The sequence below is a fragment of the Elgaria multicarinata genome, chromosome 8 (assembly GCF_023053635.1).
Source record: "Elgaria multicarinata webbii isolate HBS135686 ecotype San Diego chromosome 8, rElgMul1.1.pri, whole genome shotgun sequence".
NCBI classification, from domain to species: Eukaryota; Metazoa; Chordata; class Lepidosauria; order Squamata; family Anguidae; genus Elgaria; species Elgaria multicarinata.
The window spans coordinates 66,636,753-66,662,927 of NC_086178.1; the positions used below are offsets into that span (position 1 = coordinate 66,636,753).

General features: G+C 38.4%; 1 protein-coding gene across 2 annotated transcripts in view; it reads left to right on the forward strand.

The window, feature by feature from the left end:
* The window catches only part of ATRNL1 (attractin like 1), a 682,244-nt gene that overhangs the window by 66,228 nt on the left and 589,841 nt on the right, over window positions 1–26,175 (forward strand). For both annotated transcript variants that reach the window (XM_063132703.1, XM_063132704.1), the window contains exons 2-5: window positions 16,568–16,651; window positions 17,927–18,040; window positions 19,307–19,435; window positions 22,780–22,988. In XM_063132703.1, coding sequence (XP_062988773.1) covers window positions 16,568–16,651; window positions 17,927–18,040; window positions 19,307–19,435; window positions 22,780–22,988 — 536 coding nt within the window. The remainder of the gene's footprint in view (window positions 1–16,567; window positions 16,652–17,926; window positions 18,041–19,306; window positions 19,436–22,779; window positions 22,989–26,175) is intronic.

The window sequence follows — 26,175 nt, forward strand, 5'->3', positions numbered from 1 at the left end:
ATAAATTATCACAGCTCTTGCCACTACAACCTTGGATGGCACTAAAAAAATGTCCAGAAATGTTACAATTACAGAAACAAAGTCAGGAGTAGGAAAGCTGAGAGAAGCCTTTAAAGCAGTGGGGTAATTTATGGCTCTATAGATGTTGCTGGACTGAAACTTCTACTAACCCTTGCCAGCATACCAGCATTACCTCCTTCCCTTTCAGGGATTCCCTTCTTTCATTATTTCACTTTACTGCCTTGCTTCATCTGTCCTTTCTTTCCTCTTATATTCCTTTGAACCCCTACTCCGTTTTGTGACAGAATTTACTGGATTTCAATAATAATAATAATAATAATAATAATAATAATAATAATAATAATAATATATTTATTTGTTACCCACCTCTCCCTCCAGATCGAGAGGGGTACAACACAAATGCAATCGCCATAAAATACTGTACATATAATTAAAAATTCAAATCTAATACAACATTAAAAGCAGCACATTATTAAAAGGCATCTTAGTATCTTATATAGTCCAAGAGAAGAGTCCTCTATTTGTGAACTATGTGGGCTCTTGTTTAAATAACCCAGCTTCATAGCTTAAAACACACACACACACACACACACACATACACACATACACACACACACACCAAACTTCAGTTTTGTAGTCCTCACTGTTGCAGATACACTTCAGAGTGTTACAGCAAACATTTCTGTTTATTTGCTGAACAGCCTTCTGTAAAATAACATTCTAGTAATTCAGCCTAAACCCATAGGGATATTCTTCTATGTATTCTCTTGGGGAAAGTAAGGAAAAAAATGAGTCCAGGTTTGTTTGCTGTTCTTACAATGTTCATTAACCATACAGCAACCCTAAATATATTTCTGAGTAAATGTCTTCCACTGAATTCTATAGTGAGTTTATTTAGGATTGCATCCTCATTGTTGATAGCTAAAACAAGGATGGTACTTAAAGTTAGCCTTTACTCTAAATTTGAGACCTTCTCAGCTGATTTCTTACCACTTTATATTTGGTTGAATGTATGTTAACTTAAACTATTTTAACTCTATGTCTGAAATAAGCATGGGACTAGAATTACTATCCCCCCCTTTTAACACTCCCCAGGTTTCTTTAAATCGACATCCGGAATTCTTTCCTGATTTAGATTATATTCTGACACAGGGAAGAAATTCGTCCCTCTTTGTATTCATCCCTCCCAGTTTCTACTTGCTTAGGCACTAGGAACAGAGCAAGGAGGGGAAGGACCTACCTGTTTCCAGGGAAAGGAACATGGGGAGAGTTCTTTTGTGGCAGCAATTGCTGCAGCAACCCTTGGAAGGTTGGGTGCTCATGGAAGTGTTGGGATTTGGACCAATTTATGCTCTTAAAATTGTCATCGGAAGCAAGACAGGGTAAAAAAAGAGCTTGTAATTGCACATGGAAATAAGCAAGTTCTTTTTATGAAGCTCTAGTTCTGTAAATTGAGCCAGATTCTTAATCAAGCCCTTCAACCATCACTAGTCAATATGATAATGTTCAAAATGTTTACAAAAACAAAAACAAAATTGGAATAAACAATTACATAGTAACAATCCTTTGTTTTCAATCACAACACTTTTTTTAAAAAAAGGTGTAAGTACACAGCCTTTTTATTTGTGTCTCAAAGGATTTATTCATAAAATGCTTAAATATGTCTGGAAATAGTAGTTGTGTTAGTCTTTTACAGCAAGGGAGAATTTGGGGGCCCTTGAAAATGAAGAGTTTTATTGTGGCATAAACTATTGTGCATGACAGCCCACTTTTTCAATCTCTTAGTCTTCTACATGCCATGTGCACGTATGAGTTTTAAGACATATTAACTGGTTGTTATGTGTGCATCAGTATATAACTTCCAAAATGAGAGGTGCTCCATGGACATGTAGCCTGGGGACTTAAACGTTCTTCTCCTTAATCCTAGATGTGTTGGAACTAGATTTGGCTCTATAGTGGTTAGAAAAATGGACTTACGCACATGGTTATAGGAAGCCTTTTAAAAATTGCATATTGCAGGATTGAGCCTTGGCATTCCTATATAAATTCTGAGGCTTTTCCTTGGTAATTTTAGGAACAAATTAAGCCCTGTTTTCCACATTAGCATCTTCTTAGTTGGCATTTGGATTTTTTTTTTTTAATAAAAACTTTAAATAGTATGGTTTCCCATAACAATTTGTAAAGTAGTATGCAACTAATGGATTTTGTTTGGCTTGTCTCTTCCATAATATTTGATAAATAGGTGGGTATACCAAATGAATCATATCCAGCTCAAATTGATTGCAGCAAGATGCAATTTCTTTTGCTAAGCAAACCGTGCCCCAGAAAGCACACTCAGCCATCATGATCTGCCATCATGTGGCTAGGAAGGTAGGTAGAAATCCTGTGTCCTCTTGGGGATATTTGTTTAGAAGCTTGCAATCAAAAATAGAAAATGAGAAAGTTGGAATCTAGGTGACACACAGCATTAGGGAGGTTTAGCTGGCTACCTCAGGAGGCTTATGTTAAAACCATGAACTAGGTCACAAGTGACTGAGTTTACAGTGATACATATATTAACCATAAGTTGCCAATGTATTTCCCTTCTGTTTGGTATACAGAATATACTGCCTTTTTCATTTAACATATAAATGAATAAGAATGTCTAGAGGAAGGGAAATGCTCCACTCTCCATGACAAACTAGTCTGTGTGAATACAAATGCTCTGTCTGTCTTAACATGGTTCACATGTTACAGCAGCAATTCCTAGCCTGTTCAACCCAGAAATTGCAGTGACAGGTGGAGTACATGAACCATTTCTGTTTTCAATTAACAACCCAGGAATGGCTGTTGCTGGGTTTTTTCATGACAGGCGAACCTGGAACTTCTCGGTTGATTTTGGGTTAAATAATGCAGAGTTAACCCAATAATTGCTCATGGTTTGTTGTTGGGTTAACTCTGGATTGTTTAACCTATAAACAACCTGAAGTTCCAAGGTTCCGAAGTCACGAAACAACCTAGGAATGAGGCATCCCTGGGTTATTAATTAAAAGTGGAAATGGCTTGTATGTGGCTTGCATGCTCCTTTCATCCCCACAGTTCCTGGGTTAAACAACTCAGGAATTGCTGCCATGACATGTAAATCGGGTCTCTCTCACTATCTCATGTGACGATCAGGGACATCTGGTAAAATTTGGTCCTTATCTCATGAAAATAGTCTACATATGCAGGTTTTTTAACAGGTTCAAATAAACGTAATGAAGTTTAAGGAGCAGGTTGAGCAGATAAGATACCACTCTCCTCACTCTACATATTCATACCCATAGTTATGCTATTTGGATAAGGCTTATATGGTGCTTAGAAAAATGTGTAAAGGGAAAGCAAAATATCCACATGAGATTTTTAGGACTTCTTTTGAACATCTGCCTCAGTATTTGTGGTATAAGTCCTGTTTTTATTATGTCTGTTCATATAGTGATTAGTCTGAATATTTTAGGTTTTATAATACAAGTTTAGCATGCTTCAGAGCAGTAGCTTGCTGTGTAAGGACTTCTCAGTAAAGGCTCTGCTTCTTTTTGCTAGTAACATTTGTGGCATAAAAGATTGCAAATTCTTACTGTGCAGATTGCTATTGTAAATATCAGGCAATTGTTTGTATTTGACTGTGAATCTTAAGAATATTTTTAAACAATATGGCTTAATCCTAATATTTAAAAATATGGAAATTTAATTAAGTCAGTTATTATTTTTCTTCTTGTTTTTCAGCTAGGAAAAAAAAGTTGAAGTAGCAGTGGTTATTAGATTAACCCAGGAAGATGTGTCTTCTAATTCCTAGAAAATGACTTTTGATAAAATAATGCAATTGTGAAATAATTATTAATACTTCTACATTATCAAATCGTGGAATCTTTCTAAACTTATTAGATCTGTGTTCTCCCCATTCATTCCTCTCCCAGCCTAGAAACTTGATTGGGCGTACCTGCCCTGTTCATATACTCACTGTGCTGATGCTTCTAGACCCCCTCTGTGGTGCTGCTCCTCCCGCCCCCCTCATACACACAGTTCCTTGCTACTTGGCACCTACACCGCCCCTCTCCTTATATCTCTTTAACCAGAAGTAACAGAATCTGCAACAGTCAGGGATTTGTAACTCTGCTCCTCTCCTTTCCTGCAGTCTTTGCAACATAATATAACATCTCACTCTAATTTCAATTGGTTAGAATAGACTTTCATAATGAAAATAAAGAGATTAAAGTTAAAATTACTTGCTTTTGAATTTGCTGTTACTACAAGCCAATAAGACCTTGACCTTCATTATACACTTACTGAGCCTGATAAGTCTAACTTTGGTAGGTGTGGTGAGTGTGTTAGTGGCATTTCTGCTGCACAAAGAGAGTTTGGCCTAGTAACAGATATTCTGTACCTGTTCTGAGTCTAGAATTACCAGGTCTCCTGCTGGTCAGATATTGAGACTTGAGGGGTGGAACAGTTTTTTCCAACCTTCAGAAAGAGTCTACACGAGTACTCCTATTATGTGCCTAGGTTCTGTATTTACAATCAGGAACCTCACTCCTACTGCTCTCCTCCACATGCCCATTCTACACAGAATTGTTTTGTGAAGAGAGTTATTGACAAGAAGGCAAAAACGTCAGAATGAACCTTGAAAGGTGGCAACCCAATCTGTGTGACACAGTTTAAGAATGAGGCATGGTACAACCATGGTATATCAGTCTGATTTTAATTTATTAATATGATTTTAGAGCTGTTCATGAATGCTTCATGCATGAAAAGTCCTGAGTTCTCCATTTCAGAATATACAGAGAGGTACACGTGATGCATGCGCTCTTTAGTGATTGAGGGTGAATATATCAAAAAGCCTCTTTTGCACCATTTTCATACTTAACTGCCAGTGAAGAATATTAAATGATGCTTTGTTATGGGACTAATCTACTTGGCATTTAGCATATACAACCAGAATTCAAGGATGCTTTCAAGAGAGATGGCTAAACTATTTTTGATTTCCTTATGTATGTGGGATGCCATCATACCAATTTTTTGTGCTTGTTGAAATCATGCTCAAAGATGGGAAATGCTATACAACCAGAAGGAAAACCCAAAGAATAGTGGAAATGGTGTCTTGAAATTATCCACCATATTTGTGTGCAAGGAAATGGTGGTGGTGGTGAATTTTACATAGAACTTCTCCAGTGGGAGTTTTTCCCAACAGTTTTTTCAGGGCTGGGGCTAATCATTAACACTGGCAGCAGCAGGAACTATATCAGCTGCCTGCCACCATTTTTATCGTCCACCATACTCCAGACCTAGCACTGTTTGGGGGCATTGTGTGTGTGTGTGTGTGTGTGTGTGTGTGTGTGTGTGTGGGCATTAACCCCCCCCCCCCCAAAAAAAGTGGGGGAGAATATTATGAGAAAATTCTGCAACATCAACTCCTTTTTCTGAAGAGCACAGTCAGAGAAAAAGGAAGTGCCGTAGCTCAGTGGAAGAGCATCACCTTTGCATGCAGAAGGTCCTAGGTTCGACCCCCAGCATCTCTGGGTAGGCCAGGAAAAACTCCTGCCTGAAACCCCAGAGAGCTGCTGCCAGGCAACATTGATATTACAAGAGCTAAATGGACTTATGGTCTGACTCAGTAGACATTCCTAAAAATGTCTTCTGAGAAATTTTGGCTCAGCTCGACACTACAGAAGAGCTTCAAGGTCACAGTATCTGTGGGAGATTTACACTTAGAATATTGTTGCTGCCTAGGCATCACCAGCACATCAGCAGCTTTGTGCATCTGCTAAGAACAGTTTAGATGTTACTGTAGATGTTACTTTAAAGAGATCTTGGGGTTGTGGTGGACAGCTCAATGAAAATGTCCCTCAGTGTGCAGCTGTTGCAAAAAGACAAACTCCATGTTAGGCATAATTAGAAAAGGAATTAAGAATAAAACTGTCAATATCATACTGCCTTTATACAAATCTTTGGTGAAACCTCCAGCTCTGGTCACCATACTTATATTTATTATAGAGCTGGAAAATAAGTGGAGAAGGGCTACTACAATGATCAAAGGGCTGGAGCATCTCCCCTATGAGGGAAGGTTACAGCAGCTGGGATTGTTTAGCTTGGAAAAAGGGAGGCTAAGGGGAGACATGATAGAGGTGTACAAAATTAGGCATGATGTGGAGAATGTGGCTAGGGAGACATTTTTCTCCCTCTCTCAAAATGCTAGAACCTGGGGTCATCCCATGAAGATAATTAGTGGGAGATTCAGGGCAGATGTCCTTCTTCACACAGCGTATAAGTTAAAGTATGGAATTTGGTACCACAAGTTGTAGTGATGGCCACAAATTTGGATGGCTTTAAAAGTGGGTAACTCTTAGTCCTGATAGCAATGTGCCGCCTCCAATAGCAGAGGCAATAAATCTTTGTAATCCAATTCCTGGGGTGTATGTGTGTGTGCTGTTGCACATGTGGGTTCCTGGTCAACAGCTGGTTGGCTACTATGTGAACATAATGCTGGATTCGATAGATCCCATGTCTAATCCAGCATGGCTCTTCTTATGTTCTCCTCACATGCACTGTGACCACCAGTAAGCACTTTTCTCAATTTGTACTTATAGGAACATTACAAAAAAAGCTAAAATATTATTGAGATAAACCAGCTGAGGTACAGGGAAATCCTCTGTCTCCATGGTTGAACTGACTTTCTGCAGGATTATCATGTCTGTTAAGTGAAGGGCGATGGCTGAAATATTTTCTTATCTAATTTTCTTTAATGAAATGTTCCTATAACTGTCGGATAGGGTTTTTTTTATTGCCATTGTTTTCTTGGTCCTGAAGATGTTATAAATACACTTTATTCACTCCTATCAGTCTTGCAAGGTACCTTCATCTTTGTCACCTACAGAATGTTGTTCTCTTAAATAATGCATACAAAGCAGGGCACAGTGTAGTTTGAGTTGAGTTTCTACTGACTTGTTTGAGATACAGCAGAATACTATTAGATTTTCATTGATTTCTCCTGGAGATAAATTATTTAAGAAATGGAGAAGTGTGCTTGGATACTGTCAGCACTTCATTTAGCCCATATATCAGGTGGTGAAACTTGACCTATTTTGTTATATGAACCTTCAGCTATGCAGTGCTTGGCTTTTATAATAGTTATAATGGTTATATTCTGCAAATATTGAATTTTTTTGTCCTTTATATGTTTTAGAAAGCTTGATGTTCTAGTTTACCTGCTTCATTGCTACAGTTGCAAGCATGTACTTACTGTATATTGTGAAGAGTTACTTCATGAATTTTGGAACATGTGCAGTTAAAAAGAATGTATATTAACATTCTTTGCATAAAAACATCTATCCACTGCCCTGATCATAACTGTATTTACTGGGGAGCAAGGATCAGTTCACAGGCTGCATCCTTCAGCATATTCTTCCATTGTCAGTGACGGTACTCTGAATACTGGTTGCTGGGGAACAGCAGGTGAAGCATATTGCCGTTGTGCCCTCTTCCCAAAGGCATCTGGTTGGCTGCTGTGGGAATAGAATGATGTACTAGATAGGCCTACCCATATAAAAGCATATTTAAATCCAAAAATGTTAGTATGAACCAGGCTTGGAAAGAGCTGGTAGCCATTTTGTTATCACCAGAGTTATTCAATTTTTGACCAGCCCTGCAGCCAAGCCAAAAAACGTAGTCACCAGGAAAGCTCTTGGTGGATTTGGCAAGTGGATTTGTTGAAACTTGGTTATGACAAATGCACAATTTCAGGCTGCCACAATCGACCCAAAGCTGCAGTCCCAATCATGTTTCCCATCTCACAGGAATACATGTGGCCAAGGAAGGGCAGTGGCTGCTTGCATGTAAGAGACTGACTGTGTGAATTGGTCCTAAGTTTCATTGGTTTCAGTTCATAGTGTTGCAACCTTACGTATTTCTCATATGACTCATAATCAGAATTGACCCTTATATATGGCATTCATTGACCTGAATAAGGTGAACCGAACTGCTCTTTGGACCATTTTCCTGAAAATTGGATTCCCTGATAAATTTGTGAATATCCTGTGACTTCTCCATGTCAATATGGTGGTGACAATACTGGACAATAGTGGCTTTTGGATGATGAATTCAGAGTCAGATCAGGTGTAAAAGAAGGTGGTGTCATCGCTCCAACCTTATTCATCATTTTCATAGCCATGATTCTACACCTTATTGAGGAGAAACTTCTCACTGGTGTGGAAATCATATATTGAACCGATGGAAAGCTCTTCAATCCCAACAGACTAAAAGCAAAAAGTAAGGTCACCACAAACTCCATTGTAGAACTTCAATATGCTGATGATAACGTAGTCTCTGCACACTCAGAGGAAGATCTTCAAACCATCCTAAATGTTTTTGCGGAAGCATATGAAAAGCTTGCCCTCTCACTTAACATCAGAAAACCCGAAGAGTTCCACCAACCTGTATGAACTGATCCTTCCACAGCACCATCAATCCAACTTAATGGCATGACTTTGGAAAATGTTGACCACTTTCCTTACCTTGGCAGCCATCTCAGACAGTGCTGAATTCAGAGTCAATGTCAGCTTTTGTAAGTTGTCAACAAGAATGCCTTTTATTTATTTTATTTGTTAATTTGATTTATTTAAAATTATGTTTAGGCCACCTTTAAATGAAAAACCCTCTGCCTTGCCCTGATAGGCCACCAAAAGCTGGGTTCCTCTTCTAAAAAGTCAAGAGGCCTTGTGTGGAGTGTCATATAAGCCTTTTGGAGTTCTTCATGATTGGAGAAAGAGGAGGGAAATATAATGCATGCTATTGAGAAAGTTCAACTCGTAAACAGCAAAAGCCATGTATTCCTTACTAATCAAGTTTGCACATGTGTTGATCCCATATAAATAGGAAAAGCTATGACTGTACAATGCAGAATGCCAGGCACATACGAAAAGGAGCAATGCTTAACAGGGTTCTGAGTTACTTTGTTTCTCACCTCTGCCCCACTTCAATGAGTTGATAGTATGCACTGGTGAGAATTAAAGGGAAATCTCTTTGTGCTTGAGAGTGATGCAAGACATGTGTATTCTAAAATGTAATATAGACAACCATGGCAGAAGAGATTGTGGATGTAGCCATTCAAACAAATGAATGATCCTCATACACCAAGTAGGAAGCACTAGATTTGGGTTTGTGTGTGTTGATGTTGGTATTTTTCTTTGTATCTGATTCCCATGTTCAGCAGTTTGTTAACATAAAGGTTATGTTTAAAGCAAACCCTAATTAATAACGTTAATGTCCCTGCTTAATTTATGAAACTTCAGCAAGTTTGTTAAAATTGGGCAGAGATTTTGGCTAATTTATGAAATTTGCAACTCCTTATTTACTTTATTAACATTAACTTTTACAATGATGAAATCTTGTGCATATTAAATGAATTAGGCAGAGATTGCCTTCAGTTCTGCAATTATCTGAATTAGTCAGAGGTTTTGCCAGTTTCATGAATTAGGCAGATGATCTTCTTGTTTAATGAATGAGACAACATGCTTAATTCACAAATTAGGCAGGTGCTTTGGATCGTTCATCACTGTGGTAATATTTTCCTTACCTGAACAAATGTTTTTTATCAGTTGAGCACAATCTAAAAATCCAGGAAGCCCTTTTCCAAATACTGGTGGAATCTTCATTGATTATAGAGGTACACAGTTTTCCCTTTTTATACCATGTAAAGAAGGATAAGTAGACTGTCAATGCAGCGTTCTATTAAGACAGCTGCACTCAGAAAGCATGAATAATGACAGATAAGTGAATATTTTTGACTGAAGTTTTGAATTGCTAGAGAATGACTAATGAAGGGGGAAAACCATTTAAACAGAAGACTATTACAAAGTATCAAAACAGAATAACTCCTTAAAGGAAGCTTGTAATTAATTTCTAACCTGTCTCTGAGGCCTCATTGTGAGGACCAATGTGCTAACCAGCTCAGTAAAACAAAAAATAAAAATGATTCATCAAAATATAGAAATCTGTTAAGATTTCCAGAGTTAGGCACATATTAAAAGCCAGCTAGATTATAGGAGCATGATGTTTGTTTTTTATTAAGCTCTATTTCACACCATTGTGTAATTTAGGGATAATGTAACAACAGGTGGGGGGAGCAGGATCTATGAGAGGCTGAAGGAGGGTGGGCTGGATAAGCATGGCTATTTCCACACAGTGATTGATAGAAAATGTATATAACCATGTCACAATCACCTTGTGGAAAATGTTAAACAAAATATGTTGCTCAATCTGGAGCTGTATTATTAGGCTGACCATATTTTGGAAATCAAAAAGGAGGACAACATCGCCGCCCCCCAAGGGGGCATGTCTATGAACATGTCCAGCCCCCGAGGGGGTGTGCCCACCCAAATATGGCCTTGGTCACATGTTTGATTTCACAGCACATAATTAAACAAACCTGTTCTAGATAACATCTTAATGTTAAAATCACAGAAATAAAGAACAAGTGAGACATTCAATATATCTGAAATTAACTTCACTCCTACTTTTGTAACTTTTCTTGTACTTTGAAGCTTTTGTTATACTCTGTGTGATACAGTCTCCCCTTCCCTCAAATAACTTTTCTGACTGCAAATCCTTCACTGGATGGCCATAGTCTCACCTTTCCTAACATTTGACATTCTTTTCCCATCAGCTTTCTCATATCCATAATTCAGCATACAAAACGGACTAAAGGCTTGTTGCAGTCACTTCTCACTAACATTAACTTGTTTCAACTTCTGGTTTATCAATAAGAAACTAATCTAAAAATGTGTCATTATACCTCTGGTTCATTAGCCATGTAAACAAGACCATGGTTAGTAGCAATCCAAAGAAAGGCCAGAATGGATGCCCATTATCATAATGCTAGACAAGGATCTTTCCCTCCTTTTATCCAAATATCTCCTGAATTTACACTGCCTCAGTGTGCAGAGAACAGAAATCCCATTCAGAAATCTCAAAGAAAACTGCCCATAGAAATCTCAGAAACAACTCCTATTGATTTCAATAAAGCTTACTCCCAGATAAATGAATATAGCATCACAGCCTCTTCACATCTGTTCACCTTACTCTAGCAAGTTCAAGCCCTTTCTGTCAAGGAGAACTATGCATACTTCAGAACCTGGCCTCATGGATCATGCAACCAGCAGGTGCTCTCCAGAAATATGCTTTCAGAGCCTGGGAGATCCAGACACCCTCAGACAAGTCAAGACAAGTCACGCTATGCTCTCACATATTACTTTACTTGGACAGAACAATTCTGGACAAGACAATATTTTGCAATTGACAAGACATAACAGTCATAAACCAAAAAGTAAAACATCCCTACCTCATTGACTTAGCAATACCGAATAACAAAAATGTTACATTAAAGGAAGAGGAAAGAGAGAAAAATATACACCATTGGCTATGGAAGTTAAAGAAATATGCAACAAGAAAAAGTTAGAATTATTCCATTAGTCACATCAGTCACCAGCACCACATCAACTGTGCCTATATGGTGCTATTAAAAATGATGGTTTGGGAAAGCACCATGAATCTGCATCAAGATGGATAAATGCATTGATTTAACTTATATCATGATAGGCAGAGATAAATGAGGCTTAAGCATTGATACCCCCTCCCCACATTTTAGATATTTTACCTCTGAATGTATGGAGAGAAAGAAAGAAGTCTAGGGTGTCTCTGGGTGGTCTTGGGCTCGGCCTCAATTTTCTCTCTGTGAAATGGGTTGAATAGTGACTTGATGACTGTGAAGTAAGGATTTGTGGTTATATATCCTGAGTGTTAAGGTTGGATTGATGTATCTGTGTCGGGGGGCATATTGGGTAGAAACATTTAAAAAGCGTGTGTCTGCCAAACATGATAGCCTAAAAAGTGTGTTGAAAACCAGCAGACTTTTCTTTCTTTCATGCAAACTATATTAGGTAAAGTATGCAGAGGTGGGAGAAATGAAGAAATAATAACCCCCTTCCAATTTATCCATCTTACGGTGGGGGGTGGGGTGTTAGCCTATTATTCTCTGTTGTGTCCTGTTTGAGAGAATGCAGCAGATGGGGCATTTTGTTGCCCCCAAATCACTAGGCAACACCATTAGAGACCAGTGCTCCAGGAGTGTGTGCAACTTCATAGCAGATGCTGGGATACACTACTTCACAGAAGATATTAAAAAATATTGTTGCCCTAAGTTTGAATTGCTTGTGCATAATAGCTGTCAGTATGGATTGTTATGGATGGTAGCTTGAACTGGGAATGGATGGTAGCAAATGCACAATGTACCCACAATATGTGGCAATGGACCATAGATTGGTAGTAGAGCACATGCTTAGCCTGTAGAAGGCCCCAGGTTTAATCCCTGGCATTCCCCAGTTAAAATGATTGGGCAGCTAGTGATGGGCAAGAGCTACTTGAGACCTCTTGAGTAAATCTCCACCCGGAGCCCCAGTTCTGAAGCCCAGAACTGGGTCAAATCAGGTTTTTTCAGATGGGTTGGTCAGCCTATGTATTATGGAAGGGCAGAACATTCATTCCATGTTTTCTGAGATCATTGCTGATTTTCCCTGGAATGAGTACATGTAGATTGGTGGTTGAGATGGGAAAAAACTAATGTGGAGTGTTCCTAGTTGGAAGTTCAATCAGTGAATCCATGGCAGAGAACTTAAAACCTGTGCAAAGCACCTCATTCAAGGAATTGATCCAACATAGCTTCAGATTACAGATTGTCACAATGGGTGCATTCTACGCATGTAATTTCCTGTTGTTTTTCTTTTTTTCTTTTCATGATTTGTTTTCTGTTTTGTTTTGTTAAATTCACAATAAAACGGAAAAAGATTATTATTATTATTATTAATAATAATAATAATAATTAAAACAACAATGGGTGAGTTTGACAATAAACCACCATGGGTTAGGGCTGAAGTGGGCATCTGGCAGGACTCAAGGAAGAAAATTGCAGCCCCTTCCCTCCCCCCCCAAACCAGTCCATGGATCCTTGTGCTTGCCCGACTCAATGCACACCAATCAGGCAAGCATGGAGCCACACAATCCCCCAGACAGGCTCCATTTTGCATTAAAATGATGGCTCACCTTTTTCATAAATGGACCTTTCATAAAGGTGCATTTGCACAAATGGTGGCCATAAGGGGGCCATTTGCACAAGATTACAGACGTAAGTAGTGCATTTACGGCTGTAATCTTGCATAAATAATTGCTTTACAGCTGCCATTTTGCACAAATGGGCCTTTACAAAAATATCTGAGCCACCATTCTTACACAAAATGGCAGCTCGGCGAGGGATCAGGCGGTTATGCACCATTCACCAGTGCAATCAGACGAAGCACGGCAGGCGGCTGGTGATTAGCGCATGACCCAGACTAGAGTAAGTTCTCCCACTGCTGCTGTGGACTGGTTGTTTGCTCCCTAACTCAGGTTACTCCTGACAGACAATCCGGCGGTTTGCCATGGCTTGTTTCCCCTTTAGTTCTCCCTCCCACTCCTGGGACATATCCTAGAGGCCTTTGTGGCATACCACCTCATTTTGCAGCTGCTGCTTCTCAGCCCCCACCTGATATCCACCTCACCCTTTCTTATTTCTTGAAATGACTCTTGAGAATTACTTCCTTCGCTTTGGTGCTTCCCCTGATAGCAACCTCCTTTTAAAACTATTATTATTTTCCCCTACAGCATTTGCAGAAGTCTGCAGTTTTGAACAACCAATCCAGTGCATATTTTTCTTTGTTGTGCATATTGAGTTATCAGTGTCAAGAAGTGTGCAACTTATCCACTGACAGTTCAGGAAAAGGAGACCGAATTGGCCACTTAGCAACCTAATCCTCAGGGTTTGAACTGACACTTGAGGGTACCCACACTTGTCGAGTTTCAAGCAGGTTCTTTTAAAAACAGATGTAGCTTTCACCCCAGCTCCCATTTTCAGTAACCGCAGCAGCACTTCCCAAGCAAAGGGGTGTGTGGAATTGACACACCCCTTTGCTTGTTTGACAAGTAGGGGATATGGTTCTGCTGGACTAAATGAAATGTGTGAAGAGAATGAAACTGACAAGGATATTGACATATGTAAACTGCCCAGAGAGCTTCAGCTATGGGGAGGTATATAAATGCAATACTAATAATAATGTGGGGATTATGTCTCTGTGGGGCTACATAGTGGACAAACTTACCTATAATTGTGTGCATTTGCTCAAGAGCGGCAATATATATTTTTTAAAATACGACATTTCCACATATTTGCATGCAAAGGGCAGAACCAGGGGAGGAATGCACAGTTTCCCCCCAGAATCTGACCCCCCCCCGATGCAGTCCACCCCCGATTACCAGACCAGAAACACTGTGGAACTCCATTGGATTAAGCAGAATGGATTTCCCAGCATTGCACATCCCAGTGACGTACTAACAAGGGAGAAGGCAGGAGCAAGGTGGTGCAGCACTAGCGAGATCACAAGGGTGGTAGGATTTTCACTGCTCTTGCCAGGTGGCTCTGTAGCCCTTGCAAACAAGCTACTCTGCTGGGTTTGAACTACACGCTGAGAGCAAACAACTGTAAAAAAAAAGCCTTGGATTCTCTATTATTAGCGGTTAATAAATCGTACTGGTGCCACAGCGCCAGATTTGCAGTAGGTGACAAGTATGGTTCACAAACCATGGCTTATCATATCATGCGAACTAGGTCATTGTGTATTTTATGTTCAAGGTAGTGAGCTCCTAGAAAATACTTATTCTCATCACACTTTCCCCTGCCCCCACTCACACATAGTCTTAATGGTATGCACGTCAACTGAGCCTTGATGCTCTACTGTTGGTTTTCTGAAGTTCTGTATGCTTTGGTTTTTGCAATAATAATAATAATAATAATAATTAATAATAATAATAATAATAATATTTCTTGCCTGCCTCTCCATTTTGATCGAGGCGGGGAACAACAATAAATGATAAAGCCCATCTGCCAGTTTAAATAGCTTGTTTCTGCACTACTGTTGCATATGGCAAGTGACTGAAGTGTGCACCTCATTGATTTCACATGCAGGAGCGACTCCCTTTGTATGTGGGTGGTAGGGAAATGATTGATAAACATGTGGACAATTTCTGTGAAATTACTTGCCATAACTATTTATTTATTTATTTATTTATTACATTTCTATACCGACCAATAGCTGGAGCTCTCTGGGCAGTTCACAAAAATTAAAAACATTCAAAGTATAAAACAACAGTATAAAACCATAATATAAAATACAATATAAAAGCTCAACCAGATAAAAACAGCAGCAATGCAAAATTATAAATTTAAAACACCGAGTTAAAATTTATTTATAGACTGTTAAAATGCTGGGAGAATAAAAAAAGTCAGGTTTAATTACAAGTGATACATGACATTGTATTTTCCACTTATGCATTGGCAACCATCTTGGATTGATTGTTGCAACATGCTCTATGCTTTTGAACATTTATGGAAACATCAACTACTTTGGAATGCTGCTGGCTACCTCAAAGTGTGTGTGTGTGTGTGTGTGTGTGTGTGTGAGAGAGAGAGAGAGAGAGAGAGAGAGGATATAAGTTTAGTGGTCTTGAATTTGCATGGGTTTCCTGTTGTATTTCAGGCATGGGTCTTATTATTCATTGAAATCTTCAGAGGAGGCTTTATTCTGAGTTCTATATATGTTCCAAATTATGCTGATGAGGAATTGGGGTTAGGTTTTATTCTGTGGTGCCTCTCCAACTCTGAAATTTCCTTTGACAACAGATACTCAGTTCCTCCTTATATGTATTCCTCAGGAAGTCATGATGCTTTACACTGCTTAGTTGGATAATTTTATCTCTTTATTTTATGGTTTGTTTTATTAATTTTATCAAATGGTGTTCATCAGTCAGTGGAATGGATGCTTGTCCCTTACATCACCAAACTGCCCTGCAAAGTTGCAATCGTTCCAGAGCCAGTTTGTGTGTGTGTGTGTGTGTGTGTGTGTGTGTGTGTACACTTGCATAGGGGAATGAAAGCAAGGGAAACTCCTATTGCACAAATGGATGTCTGCTCAAGTGATGTTCAATGAAGCCTCATGGTTTTCTCATTACATTGCAAGCCACTTTCATCATGCAGTGTGCAATGTTAAAATGGGGAGGGGTCATAGCTCAGTGGTTCAATTCCAGCATCTCCAAGTAGGGCAGGACTCCTGTCTGAAATCTTGGGGAGCTGCTGCCAGTCAGTGTTGACAGTACTGAGCTAGGTGGACCAATGGCCTGACTTAGTATAATGCAGCTTTCTATGTTCCTGTGTTAACAAGCAATAAGAGATAGGAGATATACATACTTAACTGGCAGAATAATAATAATAATAATAATAATAATAATAATAATAATAATAATAATTCTTATGCCAGTTAAGTATGTGTTTTTGAAACCAACTTGCTTTTCTTCTTAGGCTTAATTTCAGTGTGCAGCCTTTTTTAAAGGTAATTCTACTTCTGAAGAAAAAATGTTTTGTAAGGCTAATTATTCCTGATTTAATCTTTTGTAGGTTAACTGAACCTTCTGGATATTTAACAGATGGACCAATAAATTATAAATACAAAACTAAATGTACATGGTTAATTGAAGGATAGTAAGTATATATTTTGCAATAATGTGTTGTGTAAATTGTAGCTGTTAAAATGTTTAGACCATAGTTTTATGCAAATAATATCATTGATCTTATGTAACAAACCTGGCCAATAGCATGGTGAATTTTAAAACAACCTCCTTCATATTCCAGCTAAATTTTAGAACAAGGGGTTGGCATGTTCAGCATTGAGAGTTTAATCAGAAATGCATTTGATGTCAGGAGGACTGTCCAGATCCATGTGGCTATCAGTGGTCTCATTTGGTGTGATCTTTCCTGGCAGCAGTAACTGAATCTGGGAAGCTATCTGATATATATGATTGATTGGGCACTCTGGAACAGTTTGAGAAATTTCAACCTCATATGTGTTTTCTCAGTCATAACTGTGGTTTTCACATAAATGGGAAGGGCCAACAGGTGTCAGTGCCGTTGGGCCCAGAGTCCTTGGGCCCTAGCAGGGCCCAGGAGTACCAGGTGCAAAATCAACCATGTGTGTATTCTTAATTTGCAAATTTATTTTTATTTATTTGGTTGCTTCCAAACCACAGCTAATAAGTTACTCTTAAAAACTTAGATATTCTTAAACTGGTTTGCTCAAAGGTTAAAATAATGCCTCTTTCAATAACTGACTACTCCTTTTTGATACTTCCCAAGCTATACTGAATTTTTCTTTCCCATTTCAGATGTAGTAATCCTGCTTTGATCCTGGACTTTCTCCAAGTTATGGTTCATAACCAATTTTGGGGGGTCCCCTTGAATCACAGTTTCTAAGTTATTTAAGTAATTAATAGCGCAATCCTATATATAATTGCTCAGAAGTAAGTGTCACTATATTGAATGGGCTTACTCCTACATACTTATGCATAGGATTGTAGTCAAAGATAGCTTTGCTAAAGCCATGTGCATGAGGGGGAAAGGGAATGGGGGGTGCAAGGAGGGTGCATGTGGGCACACAGCTTATTCGCTGGCCAATAAACCATGGTACATTGCTGTGCCTGAACCAAGCCAATGTCTTCTGAATTTTCTGAATGGAAGTTTTCAGATGACTTATGGTTATAAATGAGATAGTGTTGTCTCTTCGTAATTGCACTTATATATTTCATGGGGGAAAGAACTACTGCTTTCATACAAAACTCTAAGCAATGAAGTTTACAGTTGTGTTTGAAAATAACCCTTGCCTTTAATAATACTATATTGGTATTCTTATATTGATGTAAGATATGCTATTTCTGAACAGGCTATTGCTAATGTTTTTGCTTTTTTCCTCTTCTCTTCTAGTCCTAATTCAGTTTTAAGATTAAGATTTAATCACTTTGCCACGGAATGTAGTTGGGACCATATGTATGTTTACGATGGAGATTCAATATATGCACCTTTAATAGCTGTATTTAGGTGAGTACTTCAGTTTAATAGCTTTTATTACAATTTTATGAAAATACGTGAGTGTTGAATGGAAGTTTAGCATTTACTATCCTTTTTACGGTTCTTCTCCAGCCCTATTTTCTGCGTTTCTATTTAAAATCTTTCTTTGTCGCTCTTTTGCATGTTTGGTTTTAAGCCATTTCTTCCCTTAACCTATAGTTTTTCCAAGCTTACCAGGTTTGACTTTCCTGTGTATCCTATCCTGCCCGCTCATTATAAGTAGAATTAAGAATGCTACTTCTTTTTATTGGGACCATGGCCAGATCTACACCATGCAGAATATGACATTTCGAAAATGGTTTGAAAACTGTATATGGAGTGTGTCACGGGTCCAAACAGTTGTCAATACCATTATAAACCATTTTATAGCAGTAGTGTAGATCCTGACCAAGTCAATTAAATGAACAGATAGGAAAAAAACAAAACCCTCTGAGTAGGAAAATTCTAAATATCTTGGAGGGTGTCAAGTATGATTCCTGTTTCACAAATTAGTCTTAACAATACTTTCTGTGTTGGTGGGTAAGTTCCTGTTTGATAACAATAATCAAGCTCCTATTCTTAGGATGCAACTTTATTCCTTCCTGTCATTTCAGTTTGTTCCTATTCATACGAGTCTCTCTCTTCCACCACACTCTATGGAATATATCCTGATTGTCACAAAGTAACCTAGCTTGTTCTGGAAATTGTAACAGAGACTACTCACCTTGGATTTTTCTTTACTGACTATTGCACCAATCCAGTAACTTGCGGGTGAGGGGTCCTTTCCTGGCTTTAAGGATTGTCCATCGTTTGGACTGGGCCTAACATAGAGATTTTTCATTGCACCTGCTTTTCCCCACTGCTCCCTCTTCATTGCATAAGAGCTAGGTCTACATCTGTATACATATGAAGCAGAGCATAGATAGACAGATACCGCTTTTCTGCATAATGAAATTTACTGTGCATTATTTTCATATTACGCATTATTTTTAGAAATGTTTTGAGTTCTAATATTTAAATTGCATTGCATAGAAATCTGAGACATCTTTTGAAATTTAAAAACATTTAGAAAATCCTGTCTCATTCAGTATGCATGAGTTTCTGTACCATTTACGCTTTGCTTCAGTCAGTGCAATGGAATGAAATTCTGGAATGTTTCCAAATTGTGCTGAGCACTCACCTGATTTATTCAAATCCCTAACTTTTTATTACTGATGTTACTGGTAATATGAATCTTTCATGTTTAATCTTTTGCAGTGGTCTTATAGTTCCTGAAGTACATGGTAACGAAACTGTACCTGAAGTAGTTACTACATCGGGCTATGCGTTGCTACACTTTTTTAGTGATGCTGCTTATAATCTAACAGGATTTAGTATTTTTTACTCGTAAGTACTTTTATCAGCCGTGTTTCTATTTATTTATCACCAGAGAAGTAGCTCTTTAGAAAAAAAAAAGGTTTGAGGTTTAAAAATATGTGAAGTAATTTTATGCAAATTGGAATTTTGTCAGAATTCACACAAAGAGTGAAAATGATGCACTAAATGCAGCTAAACAGAAAAAATGCAGCTAAACAGATAAAGAGTTATTTTGGAAACAATAATTAGCATGAATGTATGTTTCTTCCAAAACTGAGTTGTTGGTATGTGAGGCTGTAAAATAATTCATTGTGGGATCTCTCTCAGATCAGACGGAGCCAAAAGATTGAATAAGTTATGAACCAATTAGGTCAACCCAATGTCTATCGAATATGTTTGTAGACTTTGGGTAGATACAGACCACTTAAGATGAAGGATAAGAGGACACTCACTAGACTGGAGTGGCTCTTAAGAGTGGGGCTGCTGCCTAGGGCTGTGAAGATAGGCTACACCCAGCAATAGTTGATGTGGGTGACCACTTCACATCTGTCTGCAAGAGAGAGGGATTGCCACCATCAGGTAGAGCTCAGATTTGATCTGAAGTGCTGCTAGGGGAATATCAAGGCATCCTTTTAGATAAGCCTTTTCCAACTTGGTACCCATAATTATGGGAGTTGCAGTCCAACACACCTGAGGATGCCAGGTTGGGAAAGGCTATTTTAGATTGTAAGCCTGAGGGAAGGGAATGTCTTATTGATGTTTGTAAGCTACTCTGCGAGCCTTTTTGGCTGATGAGTGGGGTAAAAATGCTTCAAATAAACTAATGATGATGCTAGCCATGCAGTCTCCCTGAGCATCTTGTAAGGACCGGTTAAAACTACCCTTTCCACATTGGTCTTAGCTGATGCTATGTACCAAGAGTGAATACTTGGCAAGGCAGTTATCTGTAACATCCTGCCTAGTTTTCAGTATTACCTCCCTACCTTTGCAGATTTCTGATAATTTGTTTGAGTAATGCTCCCTCAGGACTTGGTAGGATCCAGTTTAGCAAGTAGTTATATGCATACATATAACTACATATAACCTGGTAGTCAACCAGTTTAGCAAGTAGTTATATGCATACATAAGCTGTCAATTGGTATATAGTCCCTGTTGGGGCTCATTGTGACCAGGTTTTATGTAATACAGATCTGAGACCTAGGTGAGTTTATTTATTTATTACATTTATATACCGCCCCATAGCCGAAGCTCTCTGGGCGGTTTACAAAAGTTAAAAACAGTGAATATTAAAAAGTATACAAAATTTAAAACCATCAAAAATATAAAAACAACAGTATAAAACAGTATCCATTTAAACAACAACAGTTCTGGGGTCCATTAAAAAACAAACAAACTTACCATATGTTGTTAAATGCTGTTAAATGCCACCGGCCTATAGTTTGCCACTGGCCTATAGTTGCTAAGATTTTCTCGGTCCAAGGAAGGTTTCTTCAGGAGTGGTCTCACTGCTGTCTCTTTCAGACGGTCCGGGACCACTCCCTCTCACAGGGAGGCATTAATCACTTCCTTGGCCCAGCTAGCTGTTTGATCCCTCCTAGCTTTTATTAGCCAAGAGGGGCAAGGATCTAATATGGAGGTGGTTGCATGAACCTGTCCAAGTACCTTGTTAACATCCTCGAGCTGTACCAACTGAAACTCATCCAAAGAAACTGGACAAGGCTGTGCTCTGGATACCTCACTAGATTCTCCTGCTTTATTTATTTATTTATTTATTTATTTATTACATTTCTATACCACCCAATAGCCAAAGCTCTCTGGGCGGTTCACAAAAATTAAAATCATAGTAAGACAATCAACAGGTTAAAAGCACAAATACACAATACCATGTAAAAAGCACAACCAGAATAAAAACCACGCAGCAAAATTGATATAAAATTAAAATACAGAGTTAAAACAATAAAATTTAAATTTAAGTTAAAATTAAGTGTTAAAATACTGGGAGAATAAAAAGGTCTTCAGCTGGCAACGAAAGGAGTACAGTGTAGGCACCAGGCGGACCTCTCTGGGGAGCTCATTCCACAACCGGGGTGCCACAGCGGAGAAAGCCCTCCTCCTAGTAGCCACCTGCCTCACTTCCTTCAGCAGTGGCTCACAGAGAAGGGCCCCTGTAGATGATCTTAAGGTCTGGGCAGGTACATATGGGAGGAGGCGTTCCTTCAAATAACCTGGCCCCAAACCTTTTAGGGCTTTAAATGTCAATACCAGCACTTTGAATCGGGCCCGGACCTGGACTGGCAGCCAATGAAGTTGTAAAAGGACTGGTGTAATACGATCTCGCCGGCCAGTCCCTGTTAGTAAACAGGCTGCCCTGTTTTGTACCAGCTGAAGCTTCTGGACTGTTTTCAAAGGCAGCCCCACGTATAACGCATTGCAATAATCCAAACGAGACGTTATCAGAGCATGGATAACTGTAGCTAGGTTATCTCTGTCCAGATAAGGGCGTAGTTGGTATATCAACCTAAGCTGATAAAAGGTGCTCTTTGCCACTGAGTTCACCTGTGCCTCAAGTGACAGTTCTGGATCAAAATAACACTGGAGTTTTAAGTTCTGGCGAATGCAAAAGATTTTATTTTGGAAATGCCTAGCAAATTCATTACAGCGGGCCAGTGGCAAGTATATCCTTTAAGCCAGGCAGGAATAGAATTTCAGAGCAGACAAGAGCAGGGAATTTGCACATCGGTGTGTGTGTGTGTGTGTGTGTGCATTTTTGCAAGTGTGAATTTGTGTAAGGACAAATTTGTGAAAATTCAGGAAATTGGGGAAAATCCGATTCTTCCAATGAGTGGAAGAAGGAAAAAAGGCACCTGACAATCTGCAAAATGCTGATAGAGTGGAGTTTACAAAATATGTACATCCCTAATGGGCGGTCATGAAAAGCTATTCGACATGTATTTGTTTTGCTCACAGTGAATAGGAGCATCAAAACTTAGCAAAACTAGAGCCATCTTTGAGCTTTAACATAACTCAAAAGCACCCACAGATGTCTTATCTTGCCTATTGCCTACTCACTGCTGTCCATCAAGTTCTAATTTTATAGCAGTGGAATAAGATACAATGGCAGAAATGTAAAAGCGTAATCTGTGAATAACTCCATGTTATTCTGCTTATCATAGTGTAACTGGTTTCTTATTTTGCTTTTTAAATATCTTAGATAGCTATATTTGACTGGAATAAGTAGTTTAATGGTTGCTGCTCTTAAGAAATTATTTCTTTATCCCATTTCATGAAATGAAAAATGTTTAATTATATTCAAATAAAGAGAAGTTTGACAATCTGCATGCCATTACTATGTTTCCTGTTCTTTCTTATTATAGAATTAATTCATGTCCCAATAATTGCTCAGGGCATGGGAAGTGCACAACTAGTAGCTCAATTCCAAGCCAAGTTTATTGTGAATGTGACAAGTATTGGAAGGGAGAAGCCTGTGATATTCCTTATTGCAAAGCTAACTGTGGAAGTCCTGATCATGGCTACTGTGACTTGACAGGAGAAAAACTCTGTGTGTGTAATGACAGCTGGCAAGGTGAGTTGACAAAATCTTTTCCCAAAGCTGCTTCCCTACTGTTGGTTATTGAGAAATGTTATGAACTTGATTATATTGCTCCCTGTCCCTGAGTTTCAAGATGGGTCAGGCTGAAAAATAAAATAAAAATAAAATCCCTGCAGCAAATCTGCTTCTTTTAATTATAGAGTTATTTAATAGCGCCTATGTAATATGTTAAATACCTCTGTTCTGTTTGTATTCTCTCCTCATAGTAATAACCATCCTAATGAATCTTAAGGTATTTTTCACCCTGCGTAATTTCAAATCGTTGCTTCTTCAGCATATTTCTACAAAAGTTCTAATTTAGGATGCTTCTTAAGTAACAGATAACTTCAAAGTATATTACATGGACATTCCCTAGTTGCTTTCTCTTGGCCCCTGTTATATTGCTTCTTAATGGTTGAAACCACTGCTTTTGAGTAACTGTGAAAGAAATCAGGGAACATTATGGTATTGCAATCCCTGTTCGCAACAGCTAAGGAGCAATAGCTGCGTTGAACTGGGGAATGCCAAGCATAGGGGTGGGGGGAAGAGCATACTTTACTGGGAATATTTTACCAGTCATTACACCAGTCCCCCACATGGCTATTGGACTTGGAAAAGGCTGCAGGCTTTTTGTTTAAGCCCTGAGCTGTGGATTACCAGTAAAATCATGGATGGGGAAGAAAGTATTTTTATGGGGGAGGGTCCTAATAAAAATTAGACCTCTGCAACTGGGTTGAATGTATGGGACATAATTATACTAATTCATGTGTGAAAAAAACACAATGTTTAGTTTGACTTACATTTGTGCTTGTGCAGTTAAACGAGGATTTGTAGTTTGAGAGACAGAGAGTTTTTTTGCTTCCCTGTATTTGACATGAGTGAAGTGTCTGTCCCAGAGTTCATGAATTTGTAAAAGGACTGTAAAAATACAGCTTTAAAGGGAGTTGGTCCATTTATTAATTCGTTGTAGCTCCATTGGTCTATTTAGAAAGGATTTAAAAAACCCCAACAAGATAATACTTTTATTAGTACCAACAAAAAAATCCAAAATAGTCAGCAAGCTTTGTAGTAATCTTCTACAGGCTGGATGTTATCTTATAAACATAGTCAAAAATGGTGGATGATGTTGTGGAGTAGGAAAGCCTCAGTGAGGGCCATGGTGTAATTTCAGAAAGTTAGAAAATGTAATTTCAGAATTAAAATAGCAACTGTTCTTTCATGACTCATAAGATTATATGTATGTGATAGGTTTGTGGTATGTGTGTGAGAGTGGACCCATGTTGCAAATTTGTATTGGGCCCTTGAAAATTATGATTGGGCCCTGAATGCCTGTACCTACTTACCTTTGCGTGTTAGGGACTGGAATGCTGATGTTCGATGACATGACAACAGAGGTAATGGAGAGTTTGTGGATGGCAAAGTAACTGCTACTTAATTTTGTTTAAGTTTTCATACTGAATTTGCTACATATGTTATCCATGCATTGTCAGTCATTGAGTCATCATCTCTAGGTATAAGTTTCTCTTGATTACAAAGGCATTAGGATCCTGAAAATCTGAATTTTAATTCATTTACAAGACACGTCTAACTTTTCTAGTGATTGAGAAACTTTGAAAATGTGACCAAACTGTATTGGGGCGCAATCTTATGTATGTTTAGACATAAAAGAAGTCCTACATCTCTCAGCAGGAATGTTGTAAATTGTTGGACTTTTACATATCTAAACATGCATGGGATTTCACCCTTAGTGTGTGTGTGTGTGTGTTTTAATGCAGCCAATTCATCCTCCAAGTATTTGTCTTTTGCAATTAGTCTATAAAACTAAGTGAGGTCTTGTAATGTGTGCGAGAGAGATTCATGAAGTGTGTGGTCTGTTATGGAGAGGAAACTGCCTTTTGTGGATAGAAATTGGTTCCATTTATTAAGCATGTTCTTAGAGGGCCAGAGGTAGGTTTTGGAAAGGACATTAAGAGGTGAAACAAGCAATGGAAGTGGGGCAGGATAGTGGAACAGTAAGATGGGTCATTAGGGCTAAGGAGTGAGTAGAGTATTGGCAGGGCTAAAACAGCTGAAAAGGGGCTTAATACAGGACAATTGCAGTCTGAATTAGGAACTGAAGACAGATTGCAGATATATATATTATAACAACAAATTGGCTCTGTCTATGAATATACAGCTGCTATGGCTAAGGTGATAGTGAAAATAGGTTGCACTATCTTGGTAAGTAGTTGGGTGCTCTAGGAATGGATTGTTTTTGTTGGATCAGTTTAATATTTAATTCTGTTTACATGGTTGTGTTAAGAAAAGCTTTATCATGCTACCACATTATTTGCAAAAAGAAAAAAATGTATTCATTGAACACTTTTCAGTTTTCTCGGCTTCTACAATGAAAAAGTAGCATGACATAAAAATTAAACAGTCCAGACGTTATTTCCATTAACTCCTATGCTAGAAGAAGTTGTTAATCGTTACCCAGACCCTTTTAGTTCAGGGTATAAAGATAATATTCAGTACTATACTGAGTCTTTCTGAGCAATTGTGACATCTGGTGGGTACTTTGGAAAGAACATCTAGAATAGTAATCAAGGTTATGAGAGAAAATGAAATGATTTTCCAAGGTCCTTATAAAAAGCCCTGTCGAGAACAAAACTATTTCTGATCTGATAGCTGAGTCTTGGTTGTAAGGCTCTCCATTATAGATTGTTGTGGAAATATTTAGTAATCCCTAGTTTACTATCTCTAACATGGATTAGAATTTCTACCCCATACATAGGGATACACACTGAAGGAGTGGGGTGAAATGCAGCCTATTGGTGCTCAGCCATACTGATATAATCACTTACAAAATTCTCTGACAGTAGAAAGGCATTAGACCATTCAGGGTATTCTTATTATAAAGGAGCTTTGTTCCATTGGAGTTATGATTTGGAATACACCAAGAGGTACCAAGAAAAGTGTTACTTTGGGTGGCTACTTTCAGGGAAGTATAGGAGAAAAAAATCTCTGGAACATTCCTTTCTCTTAACACAGTCAAGAATTACACATTTCCTATCTGAGGAGCAGTATTGATCTTAAGATAATGTGAAATGATTTAAGGTGTTTAGAGCTTTTAAACAAGATTCAGATGGTGAGCTGTGCTAATCTGTTGTAGCAAAAACAACCGTCTTGTGTCATCTTAAAG